We start from the raw sequence: 12,395 nt of genomic DNA on the forward strand, positions 1-12,395 counted from the left end.
TTACTTCTTGGCATTTATGGCTGCGACGGCGGCATCCACCTCCTCCTCTGGCTGCAGCGGATGCCACTGGGCGATGGGGCGACGGGGGTTGGCCAGCATGTCGGACCAGTGTTTCAGCCCGGCCCCTGTGGCCTTGCTTCCCACCAGGATCTTCCCAATGGCGTCGTTCTTGCCAATCTTGTCATAATCCAGCACTGTGATCACAGCTAGGATTTTCTGGGAGAATGAAGAGAAAGCGTTACGATTAAAAAAAAGGGTTCAGAATGGCACGATGATTTCATGTTGGTGAGTATTTTCCAAAATCAGAAATTCTGCTTTTCGCTGAAGGAGGTTTGTATTCCAGAAATATTGCAGTCGATGGTGCATGAGCAGTGTTTTGGCGGCAGTGTACCCACTGCTGTGGCTGCGGTTTGTGCCTTCAGGGGTGTCTGTGTGGGGTGGAGGGTAATTGGAGTTGCTGGATGCTTCTGTGTAAACCAGAAACTTTCAGGGAACACTTTATATTAAGGTCCTTGTAGTCAGCCTTAGTTAATGATAAGTGTTAGTGCGTTAGTAGTGTTGTATTTGTGAGTAACTTTAGTTTTTGAGCCACGGTATCTAAAGTGAGAACAATGTCTTATTAGAGATGGACGAGTTGTGGTTAACAGGAGGTTATCTCTCTGACAGTAGTAGCAGTGTCTTCCAGGAGTCTCTGCTGGTTGCCTGGCAAGCTCACAGTGATGGCAAGACTTCAAGACTTCATGCTAAGCTAAGCTCAGTTAACTGGCTGCTGGCGGCAATCTCATATTTACCAGACAGACAAGAGATGGTGTTGATCTTCTCATCAAACTCTTTGAAAGACGGTGAAAAAGAACATTTCCCACAATGTCAACTTATTCCTTTAAAAGCTGATTTATGATAATAGCACAAGAAAAGAAGAATCATGACGTCAATAAAAACATCTATATTAAGATTGTTAACTTCAGCCACCATAAATCATTGCTCATACCAAACCAAATAAGGATGCAGCAGCAAAACTCCTCCGTGTATTCAACTTAGCAAGGGTACGTTTATTATTATTGCCCAAGGACTAGAATGATAGTCTCACTTTAATTTGATTCTAAGGTGACATTTACATGGGAGTTTTGTGATTTATCTCAAGAGTGGGCATATTGTTTTCACATTTATTTGACAAATTATCTAATTTTAGGGGATCAAGAAACATTCATAACAAATTGCTCATATATACTGATAAGTTCCCATCCTCAGCTCATCTAAAATGTTGTCAGGCATGTACACATAAAATATATTAAAAATCAGGAACGAGACAGCAGTGTACAGGTATTATTTGTCTTTTACTCCATTCAACTGCTTTCCAGCTATCGTTGTTATAAGTACTCTAAAGTCATACTTGAGTAAAAGTGAAGATATTGTGTCAAAATATGACTTTAGTAAAAGTAAAATACGCCCATTCGAATAATACTTCAGTAAAATTATCTGATATTAAATTAACTCAATTACCCATAGTACAAGTAAAAGTAAATTATATATATATGTATGTGTGTATGCTTTGTTCTATCGGTGATTATCTGAGCAGATATTCAGCATTTTTATGATTGTTAGTGTGTTTTTTTTATCCGATTGCTGCTAAAATGAATTCATTTAAAAAGGAGTCAAAAGTACAATATTTGCCTCCAAAATGTAAAGTAGAAGAAAATGGAAATACTCAAGGAAAGTACCTCAAAATTGTAATTTAGTACAATACTTCAGTAAATGTACTTAAATGAATGTTTCTCTACCTGATGATTGATGGGCACATGAGCTCATTGATACTGAACTAGGTACACATCTGCCTCTTCATGGTAATTAGTAGTGAGTGCTTTTATTTGGATGTAAATGCTCCCTCAGCACTTTTATTTCTGTAGGATACGCTGGCACTCTTCCCACCCCTGACAGATCTTGAAGGACTTTGCCAAGTGAGTCCATGCCCTCACCTGCATTTGCTCAAGAGGAATCTCAAAGCTGAAGGACTCGTTGTAGTACGGATTCAAAGTGTTCTTCTTCACCGTCGTCTTCTTCTTCTTCAGCCTCTTTCCATTCTGGAGCAGGTTAATTTTCACGTAGGGATCTGAAAACGGAAAGGAGAGTCATGATAAACCTGATACAAATGCACATGCATGTTTGGGTTGCAATGCTGTAATGCACCAACAGATGGGGCCAATGCTGAACCCAGTGGGAGTTCAGGGCTGGTGCATGGTGAGTACTGCAGCGTCAGCACGTGAGCAGAGCAGGAGCGACCTAATGGCTGTGCTCTTACAAGCATGCTGCTTACACACTGCAGTCCCACTGATTCCACACTGAGCTGACCAAAGTGTCAATTTCTGTTAAATGATGAACATTAAAATGGTTTCAAGTGTTGATGATATGATAATAAAATGCAATATCTGATGCTCAGCTGTGCGTAAATACCTGACAGTCCACCCACGTCCATTTTCTTCAGGTTCTTGGCCTCTAGGATACAGATGGTGAGTTTCCCAGCAGTTGGGACGTAACGCAGAGAGATGCAAATGTCACCCAGCTTCTCCGGCTGTGAGGAAAAAAAGGTCCAGGAAGAGAGGGTTAAAAAAGGGCTGACGCAGAACCGTTGTCTCTGATATACAGTACATTACATAAATAAACAAGATGTCCCTTTGGAATTACATTCTAAAAATATAGCATCAATAAAAAAATCTCCTGGTGCCATTACTTTTGTCTCAGCAGCAGCAATTATCGGTTTTCTTAAGCACATCTAGTTTGTCTTTTCATAGTTCATAAAATATCTGAGATTGCAAGCAACTGTGGAGTATTTCTTCTTAAGATGGCTCTGGGGAGGATTCATTGATTAAAAGCTGTTTTTCATATTCTGGGGCAGCTTAATGATGAAAACGGCACTTTACAGTCTGCATGGCTACAGAGGAAGCCATGTAGAAAAACAGAGCATGTTTTTCTCTCGCTCTTTGAATCTTAATGGCAGACGTACAAAGTTGCCACCTTGTGCTCGTGCTTATTTTTTGATTTTTGACATTTACTGTGTAAGCTGGTCAGAATGCTCTACATGAAAGAAAAAAATGTGTCTCCTAAGAGTCTGATTTAATGTCTCTACGTTTATTTCAAACCTCTTTAACAGTTTGCATTATGATTACAGTTAAGTCAGTACACGTTTCTGCATTTCAACAAGAAACCGCAGGACACCAAAGATATGTTGAAGGTAACGTAGCGTAACCGTCATATAATTTGACATGTTTCTGCTTTAAAGTAGTCACAGTTCTTTAATAATCCAATTTAAACCTGCAACAACTGATTTGTTTGGCTATTCAAGGGCAGCAGAAACAAGTAGCGAACACAACATTGATATACCATCACCTTGTTTGCAACATTTACCATTTACACATCCAGCAGTTATAGAGCAACTTTCTCATTCATTTGGAGTCATGTTTTTGGCCACTTGGCAAATGTAAAGCCAATATTCTCTCTCTTTTTGCTCTGTTGTTGGTCTCTACCAACTCCTGCGGGAAATATCTGGCTTAGTCTTGGAAAGGATGCACCTTCCCCAGCATTGTGTTTTTTGTGTTTTGTAGTGCTAAACAAAAGTCATATATTCCAGCTGGCACCTCTTGGTGCTGAGCAGATAGCGTACACTGGGTTTCTAAAGCTTTTTCTCTAAAAACAGCTGCCTGCTGTGGCCAAGATGACAGCTGTGAGAGCGGATCCATGAGACAGCCTGTCCTCATCAGAAAACATGACTGTATACATCGACTGTGAAAGCAGCTTATTTCTACCCATATTGATATTTCCTGTTAGGCAGTGATCTCTAGTGGCTGTAGTAATTATAATGGCAGTAAAGGAGGAAGTCGGTTGAAACAGCATGTAGAGAGAGACAGTCCACACAGGGAGAAGGTTGGGGAAGGATGGATGTGTCAAACAAGCACAGGACTTTAACCCAGGAGACTGCACTTCACGTCCAGTGAGGTCAACAGTGGTTTATTTTAACTTGTAGGTAACTTACTTGAAGGTAAGTTCGTAACTGAAGTTAAATGAGTAACGCAGTTATTTTAACTAAAAATCACTAGGTTTTCATAAAATAAGCCAAGTATTTTAAGTGCCTAAACCAAACCAAACTGTATCACAATAGTCTGGGATGCCTTTCGCTGGGACGCCGTGCTGTGGTGTTGTTTTGGGAATGGTAATGTTTTGGGAGTCACTCGCTATCAACCTATTCAGTCTTTTAGGGATGAGGATGTGTTGCCAGATTCAGGCGTCAAGCCCTGTAGGTTCATCTCATGTTGTTTTCACATACATTGTTATACAAATTTCAATTAAAATGTCAACTTGTGACAAAGATCCTTGTTTAAAAATGTTGTTTATGTTATGGTTTTAGTGAAAAAATATATTGTGTTTGGATTCTCAAACTCTAATATACTGATATACACAATGGCCTGAAAAAAAAACTAGTAAAAGACAAAACTGTACATCGCACTTCAGCGGAAGTAACACCCCAATTTATGACTCTTACCTCTTCTTGATCTGCGCTGTCCAGGTCTTCCCACTTCTCAATTGGCTTCGCCAGGTCAAGGGTGTTCATGGGTATTTTAATCTCTCCGATGACATCATGTTTAGAGAAGCGATCAAAGTCGTACACTGACATTACCAGAGTCTTTCCTCCCATCTCTTGGAAAGGAATCTGTCAGACATAAAGCATATATCCCAAAATGTTAGTTTGTATGGTTTTTAGGAGGTTTTAGAGTTGTGAGTGTGAGTCAGATCAGAGCTATAAATCGATGTGGGTTGTGACTTTAGGCTGGAGCTCAAGATTGCCTCACTTAATAGCATGCAGCCTCAGCAGAACTAGCCCGACTTTGACAAGGTAAAGCAGTCTGAATTGGTTTTCATAGAGCTTTGTCAGCAGCCAAGGGGCACCGGAGGTGGTCCTCTCCTTTAATTTGATTCTCTCCCACATTCTCCTTGTCAGACACCTTCAATGTGTCTGCTGCCTTTCATCGTCTGAAGTGATCATGGAAGTAGACAAGAAGAGCACTTCACCTTCAACAGACCCGTCTACCTATTAAACAGCTCCAGGTACATGTTGTTTAATAAGTAATAAGTAAAGGGTGACCGCAAGGTGGTCAGGCTTACCTTGAAAGTAAAGGTCTCATTGAAGACGGGATTGAGTGTTTTCTTGTGAACCTTTGTGTCAAACTTCTTCTTTTTGTCAGGGAGGACGAAGACCTTGACGTAGGGGTCGGACGTGCCGCCGCTGTCCATGGAGAGGAGATCAGCTGCTTGCAGGATTCCTACAGTCAGCTGGGGAGGTATGAAATATGTGATTAACAGTCCAGCTTATGGCCACAAATCCTTCCCTATGTCCTTGAACCTGTTACTTAAACAAGAAACTTTTTAAGTAGTCTCTTTGCTTGCCTTGTTCTCCTGGAAGTCATAATCGATGGAGTACTGCAGCTTCCCGAGCTTTTCTTTCTCCTTCACTTCTTCCTCTTTCTCGTCTCCAGTCAGACCGGGTTCGACATCATCTTCTTCATCATCATCATCCTGTTGTTTCTGCAGAGACAGGAGGGGGAGGGGGCGGGCGGCAGAAGGAGGAGTAAGAGGACGTTCCTGAGGTGGCGGCTGTGCTGAACACAAAACCTCGGCCATCAGCAGTCGGGTCAGTCACAGCACCTACCTGCCACTTACCCCCTGCTCACCCCGGAGTTACTAGTGCAATCTGTTCATCGATGACCACAGGTTGCAACCTGACTTGATTTCACTATTTCTTGGGTGACACCATTTGCTGTTTTCTCTTTGTTTTCTTAAGCATTACATGTACGTTCATTAAGGGAATTTCTCTTCGACTACAACATGTGGTACAAATGCCATTTCAGCACTCAAAAAAATAATAATTACGCCGAAAACTTTTTTAACAACGTGCACATTTTCCATCTTATTTTATTTTGTAAGTTCAATGTTAAGAGTCACATTTAAGGCAGAGGTTTTCTGTCATGTTGAGTGTCTGCTTTAAATTAACACTTCATGATACCCATCATTAATACATGGTATATTTATAGTTAATTAAATTTCAATACTCGATTCTGATTGGCTGGAGGGTGTCAATTAATTAACGTTTTACTGAGATTACAGCAGCCATACAACAGTGACATGACTGGTTAGCTTGCAAGTCTTGTTTTTTAACTTGCTGTGTAATTATATTTACTGCTTGTCTACCGCACGTTTTGAATCTTGCAAGCATAGCGTTAGCTTTCTGGCTAACAGCTGAGCAGAACTCATTTATCTCCCGTTGCAAAGTTGCATCTAATCCGTCCTATTTCCCGGAGTAGTGACCAATGTTTTCATTACATAAGAACCTTATGGGACTGTAATGATTGTTTCAGCTATTAGTCAAACTCTCAGGTGTTGCCAGGGAAACTGAATAACTTCTTGTGAAAAACTTATATATTATATATATTATATATATACTTATATTTTGATTGCAAAACACGTAAAATATATCTTAATGGTCTTCATCTTTTTGTCTTTGGCAAGTGACCGTGTTATAAGCAGGATAATAACATTATCATGATAATGGACACCTCGTCGGAAATGATCCCTTACTTAAAGATTCATAAACATCAGTTGCAACTACCATCCAAATAATGTTTAAAGATGCAATACATGGTATTTATTAACCACTTACTAAGTCTTAAAAACATCAGTTGCAAATGTACAATAAACAAATAGTTTATAAAGCATTTCATTGATTTTTAACAGTGAAATAACTACTAAAGTTTAAATTTACCATTTATAAATGAGTTATTATGATATGTTACCAATCAGACTGAGTTGTTTCATTTACACACACTGACTCAATATGATCTAAAAACTTTAAAGCATTAAATGTGACCTTTCACATCGAATTCATGTAATAAAACAAGATGGAAAATGTACATGTTATTAAAATACTTAAACTCAGCGTTTTAGGCATAGTTATGTTTTTATGGAGTGAATAGAAATCTGTTATTGTGCAAAGAGTGGAGAGAGATAGAGGGAGAAAAAGAGGGAAACAACAGGTATAAAAACAGTCAATATACAAGGGGTGGACAGAAAAACAGGAACACCTTACGATACACTGCGATCTAATACAATCTAAGCCGTCCAGAAATAAGTGAATATCTTCCTTTTTCACTAATGAAAATGGTGATTGTCAAATTATCATTACTGCTAATTGCTTTTTTTTTTTTTTGTTAATCAATAAGACTCACTTGTGTAGCTGCTCGTAATTGGATAATTACAGGCGGTGTAGACAAAGTAACGGGAACATGCCAGGAGACAGGATCTCAACTTTGAGGGGACAGCGCTGCGGCTACACAAGCATCTACACCAATCCCAAATATGACTCATCCCAAGTGAGTCATTTTTAAGTTGTTTAGAAAAGTCTAAGAAATCGTGACGGCGTATCCCACACAGAGGAAAGCTGCATCAGCAAAGATGAGCCAAAGTCACAAGTACACAGACTGGAGGATATTTTCTCAAAAAACACCACCGTGTTTAGTCTTTTGGCACAAAAACCTAAAATCCCTTCAAACTAGAATCAAATGCAGAGCTACTGCACCGCTTGCAGTGCAATGCAAGGTGCTCTTGTTATTTTGTCCACCCTGTGTACAGTATTTCAAACACAGGCTGTCACAGGAAGCAGAGCGTCCTTACTGAGAGAAATGAAGGACGGAGCGATGAGTTATAGATTTTGATCAAACCACTGACGCTGTGATTCCTGACACTTTTCTTGAGGAGCTCTCAAACTTGCTAAAAAAAAAAGTGCAGGCTGGATTTCCTGAGGACTGATAGTGTAAGCTGTTTGACAAACAGGTTTATTTCAAGCCAGACATTATTACTGTTTGCCGTTCATCTTCTCCTGACATCCCAAAGTCTCATTAATGTGTTTACACTGGTGTTGTTGATAGGATTTCGCTGCTGTTATTACTCTAGTCTGATTATTGTAGCTTACTCACTCGCTGATTTGTTTCACAATTTATTCTGAGCAGACTCTTGATTTTCCAGCTGATTGTCTAATGCAAATTATTGGGACTCTTGATCATATGCTGGGACAAAATTCAGCAGTGCACTGACAGCTAACGGCTCCTGAGATTATCAGGGCTTGATAAAGAAGATAACTCGAGTCCTCTGTTATCGTCCATCTTGCCTTTACATCACACTCGGTGACTCTTCAGTATTTCATCTCTTTAGAGGCGGTCATGACTAATCGTGTGAGAGCAATTTGCTCCGATATGAATATTAGAGTAAACTTTCACTTCGGATGCTGTGTGAAGCTGGATAATATCTCAGTATGGCCTACTTTCCTATGGCTGTCTTCTTGAAAAAACACTGATGTCTTCGTAAGACTGGAGGGGTCCAGCTACTCACTGGTGAGCTGGAAGAGGAACAGGGCACACACACAGAGAGTACACACACCAGCACGCCCTCTACACACCATACTGTACTGCACGCACTCGCGCACACATTTGCGTACATGCAGGCTCTCATGCATGCTGAAAAAAACTCACGTTCTCTCTCACGCACTCACATTCTCACACAATATCCTTATATATGTGGCATTCTCTGTCTTTACTGTGGTTAAATGCTTTTCATTCAAGCATGCCAGGCCACACAATGCAGGATCAAGTTTCTATCCGATGGCAAATGTAATTGAAAAAAATGAAATTACCTTTTTAATTTCTGAGGACGGATAAAAGTGTTTTTCTTAAAACCCCTTTGACAAATTTTTGTCAGGTCCAAAAATTTTCTGTACACGTGCCCTGAGTGAAATGTACGCATCCATGGAGGGATCATGCTATATTGAGAATTTCCAGTTGTTCTCAAACTTCAAGTGGGGGGTTCAAAGATAAAGACATGGTATGTCTGAATGTATGCCCTTTGGTCAACTCAATCAGGTGAAGTACAAGCTCAATACTGAGGTTTGACTCGAAGAAAATATCAGCCAGGTGATGTTGGCTTTAACTTTGGATCGACTGAGGCCTCAGCAGTTGACTGGCAAACATTCTGGCCCACCATTTCTCCTCAGTGAGACCCGAGTGCTTCAGGGAGAGAGGGCGTCAATGACTGGTCACCTAGTATGTCAGCAGCATGGGTCATCCAGAAAAGTTACTCTCAAGTCAAGTTGTGGCCATTCAATGGTACCTACTGCAAGGGCATATGCTGGTCTTTGTCAGGAGATACAAACAGCTTTATCTGTGGTTCGAACTCTGAGCGTGTTTGCACAAGCGCTGCGCAGCATCCGGATTTTAAATTTAAGCGTCTCCGCAGAGAAATTGTTTGTGAGATTTTTGGCTGCGCGATCAAGGCCTGTTATGGTGGAAACATGCTCAAAGCTCTCATCTGCGTAAAGATTTAGCCGTTATTTTTGACAAATACCCAGCTTACCCCTTGCACATGCATGTTAGTGATATCTAGTGAGTTGCTGAGTGCACTCGTCATTCAAAGGCTCAACTACAGGATGAGTTTCAAGTCCATTTCAATCCATAAACAGTTAAACACATCTTTGTTCTATAGTTTCTTTTTTAGCCAAAAAATTGCAATCTCTGAAATAGTCAAGACATAGCAGTTGGTGCGGCATATCAGTTCAGTGGATTTTGCGAAGCAGCTTATTCGCTCCCATAGATTCCTCAAGCACCCGCAGCACCTAAGCTTGCAAAAAACTAAGGAAGCCATAGCACTCATTGTCATCATCATTGCAATCCAACCCCCTTTCAAGCCCAGCCCGCCCCCAACCACCAGCTCCCCCCCTGCCCTGGTCTGCGCTTACTCAGAGCGGCCAGAGAGGGGCGCCGCGTGCTGTCAGACCTACCGTAGGCAGAGAAGTCCACCACAGTCAAGATACACGGAGCACACATAAGACACAAAGCAGGAAGGAGGAGAGCAGAGACAAAGGCAGAGATTGAACTCACAGCAGACACCAAAGAAGGGTAATCACAGCAAATGCAGTCAGCTACACTGTAGGGAGCGAGGAAAATGACAGATAGAGAAGCCTCCTCATTAGCACAATCATATCTTGTGCAGCAGGGCCGGTGTTTTTTTTTTTTTTTAAAATAACTCCACTTCTTTTTTTAGATGTAGTCTTATTGTACTTCGTCAAATCGTCAATCAACGCGTGTGAAAAAAAATAGTAATTATGGGCCCCAAACACAACAGCATCGCGCAAACTACTCATTTTCATAATTGCTCTTTAATGACTGGCAAAACAATGGCTAGGCTGATAGGAGTCCTGTCATTTTCCACTCAAATCCCAAAAGCACAAGTGAGAGAAAAAGAGCAACGATAACATTCATGACAAATACATTAAATAACAAAAAGAAAGAAAGGAAAGAAAAATACAACATAATCATGGTGAGTCAAGAATGTAATTAACACCTGCGGAGAACACAAACTGTGACTGGGTTAGACACTCGTCCAAAAGTTAAACAGTGAGATGTAATCTGATACATTTTCAAACGGGGAGCATTGACTGAAATGTGCGACACGAGGACTGCTGTTTGTTATATAATTAGCTGAGTCAAAACTTATCGCCACATGCATGTTTTCTCTCTATTCCAGTACAAAGCCATACTGTAAGCTGTTACACAATAGGCTCATGTCGGCTGCGTTTACAGTGTGGGTGTAAATCCCCTCGGCTACAATGCGACCTCCCGCGGTGGAACATACCTCTCCCCCTTTCATGTTCTTCATTCCCATGTCACCCTTCCCCTTCTTGCCCTTCTTGTTCTTCTTCTTCTTGCAGCAGCATTTCTTGATGATGCAGAAGCAGCATGTTAGAATGAGTAAAGCAGCGACCACGGCAATGGCAATGATGGCCCAGGACGGCACTGAGGAGAATAGATGGCACATCCACACACAGAAAAGAGAAGAAAATACTTTGACATTTGACCAACCAATCATTAAGCCCACTCCATGTTATGTCCTGAGCCAAAGATATTTAGTGAGAGGTGCAAGGTTATCAATTAGATTGGGTAAAAATTAGATTTCTCCGCCATTAGGAAGGGCAGCCAGTGATCAATACTGAATAAAGACATTATGAGGCTGCCAATGCCTGCAGCGAAAGAGAAAATCTAATTCTGAAATCATTGCTCAGAGTCACATCGATAACAGTGGGTTGATCAGAGCAGGTTTTTGTGCCGTCACTCACGTGGGATCTTGTCGATTTCGTTCAGGAACTTGTTTTTGATCTCGTCGAAGGCATCGTTCTTGTCGACCGGTTCAGTGGAGTTCTCATTGGAGACTAACGCGACGGGGGCTGGAGTCATAGTCAAGGCACTGGCCCCCGTTGGCTTAGCAGCGACCATGGGCGTTGTCTGTTGCTTGAACAAGTTCCACTTCGGCATTTAGGCTGCACACACGGTCCCTGAAAAACAGCATGAGAGCAAACGTGAGTATCCAAACTGTCGATGGTTTGTTTTTCACCTGCACATGCGTGTGAAAATTCATGTCAGCAAACGGTTTAGACATTCAGCCAACTTTCATGCTTTTGGATCTGAGCTTGTTCTGCAAATAATAATGAATAACAAGTTCTTAAGTTCATAATAATACATTCTACAAGCCAAAGAGGGAATAATTTATGGTCTACAGTGGTTTGTTTAAATGCCCAAATTAATGAATGAGTATTGGTGCATTACCTTCATTAAGAAAGTTAATAGAGCTGTTATAAGACTAAATTAAACACCAAGCAGAGCAACATATCTTCAGAAAAAATCCTCTAAATGACTAAAATGGATCAAAGATGACTATGGGTCGGCTGTTGTAAGTTTGGTGGTTTGATCCCCAAACCCTGTCGACATGTAGAGGTGTCCTTGAGCAAAACCAATGTATGTAAAGATGGACGACATTACAGCTCCCCATAGATGAAGCCAAAACATCTAAATCCCCTGCAGTGTCATAAACCCAGCCAGAAACAGAATAAACAGAATTATACAGTGAACGCAAAGATGGTAACCATTCTCAGACTCAGATTTTGAAATCGCTTTTCTCAGCTCACGGAAAGTCGTACACGTATAAATCCTCCACAAATCAAAATTCATAACAGAAAGAGTGATAACTGACCCTGTTTGCAGTTCGAGGTGTCCTGTCAACATTTTTAATGGCATCTCTTATTTTACAAATTACTTTTTTATGCCACTGGTCAAAATGGATACAAGGCTGAGCGGCCTAGTCATATCCAGGTCTTATTAATACATCCGTGCTCGTGACTGAGCTTGGCGGGTGTATTAGGAGGACCTTGATACCCCGGCTCCACTGCCTGACCTCTACTGCACAGACTCTGCTCCACATGACGTCGAAATTGGAGGTGTTCATCAATCACTGAAACCCGAATTACTCCTTAT

The 12,395-nt window shown here is 41.0% G+C and overlaps 1 protein-coding gene across 1 annotated transcript in view; it reads right to left on the reverse strand.

The window, feature by feature from the left end:
* Positions 1-12,395, reverse strand: part of LOC141000018 (synaptotagmin-2-like) — a 31,751-nt gene continuing 19,356 nt past the window's right edge. Inside the window, exons 2-9 of the mRNA XM_073470635.1 lie at positions 11,204-11,419; positions 10,723-10,883; positions 5,434-5,571; positions 5,152-5,319; positions 4,532-4,699; positions 2,449-2,566; positions 1,974-2,107; positions 1-216 (exon numbers count right to left, since the gene is read on the reverse strand). Coding sequence (XP_073326736.1) covers positions 1-216; positions 1,974-2,107; positions 2,449-2,566; positions 4,532-4,699; positions 5,152-5,319; positions 5,434-5,571; positions 10,723-10,883; positions 11,204-11,399 — 1,299 coding nt within the window. The 5' untranslated portion in view covers positions 11,400-11,419. The remainder of the gene's footprint in view (positions 217-1,973; positions 2,108-2,448; positions 2,567-4,531; positions 4,700-5,151; positions 5,320-5,433; positions 5,572-10,722; positions 10,884-11,203; positions 11,420-12,395) is intronic.

Source organism: Pagrus major, chromosome 7 (genome assembly GCF_040436345.1).
Source record: "Pagrus major chromosome 7, Pma_NU_1.0".
In the NCBI taxonomy this organism is placed as follows: Eukaryota; Metazoa; Chordata; class Actinopteri; order Spariformes; family Sparidae; genus Pagrus; species Pagrus major.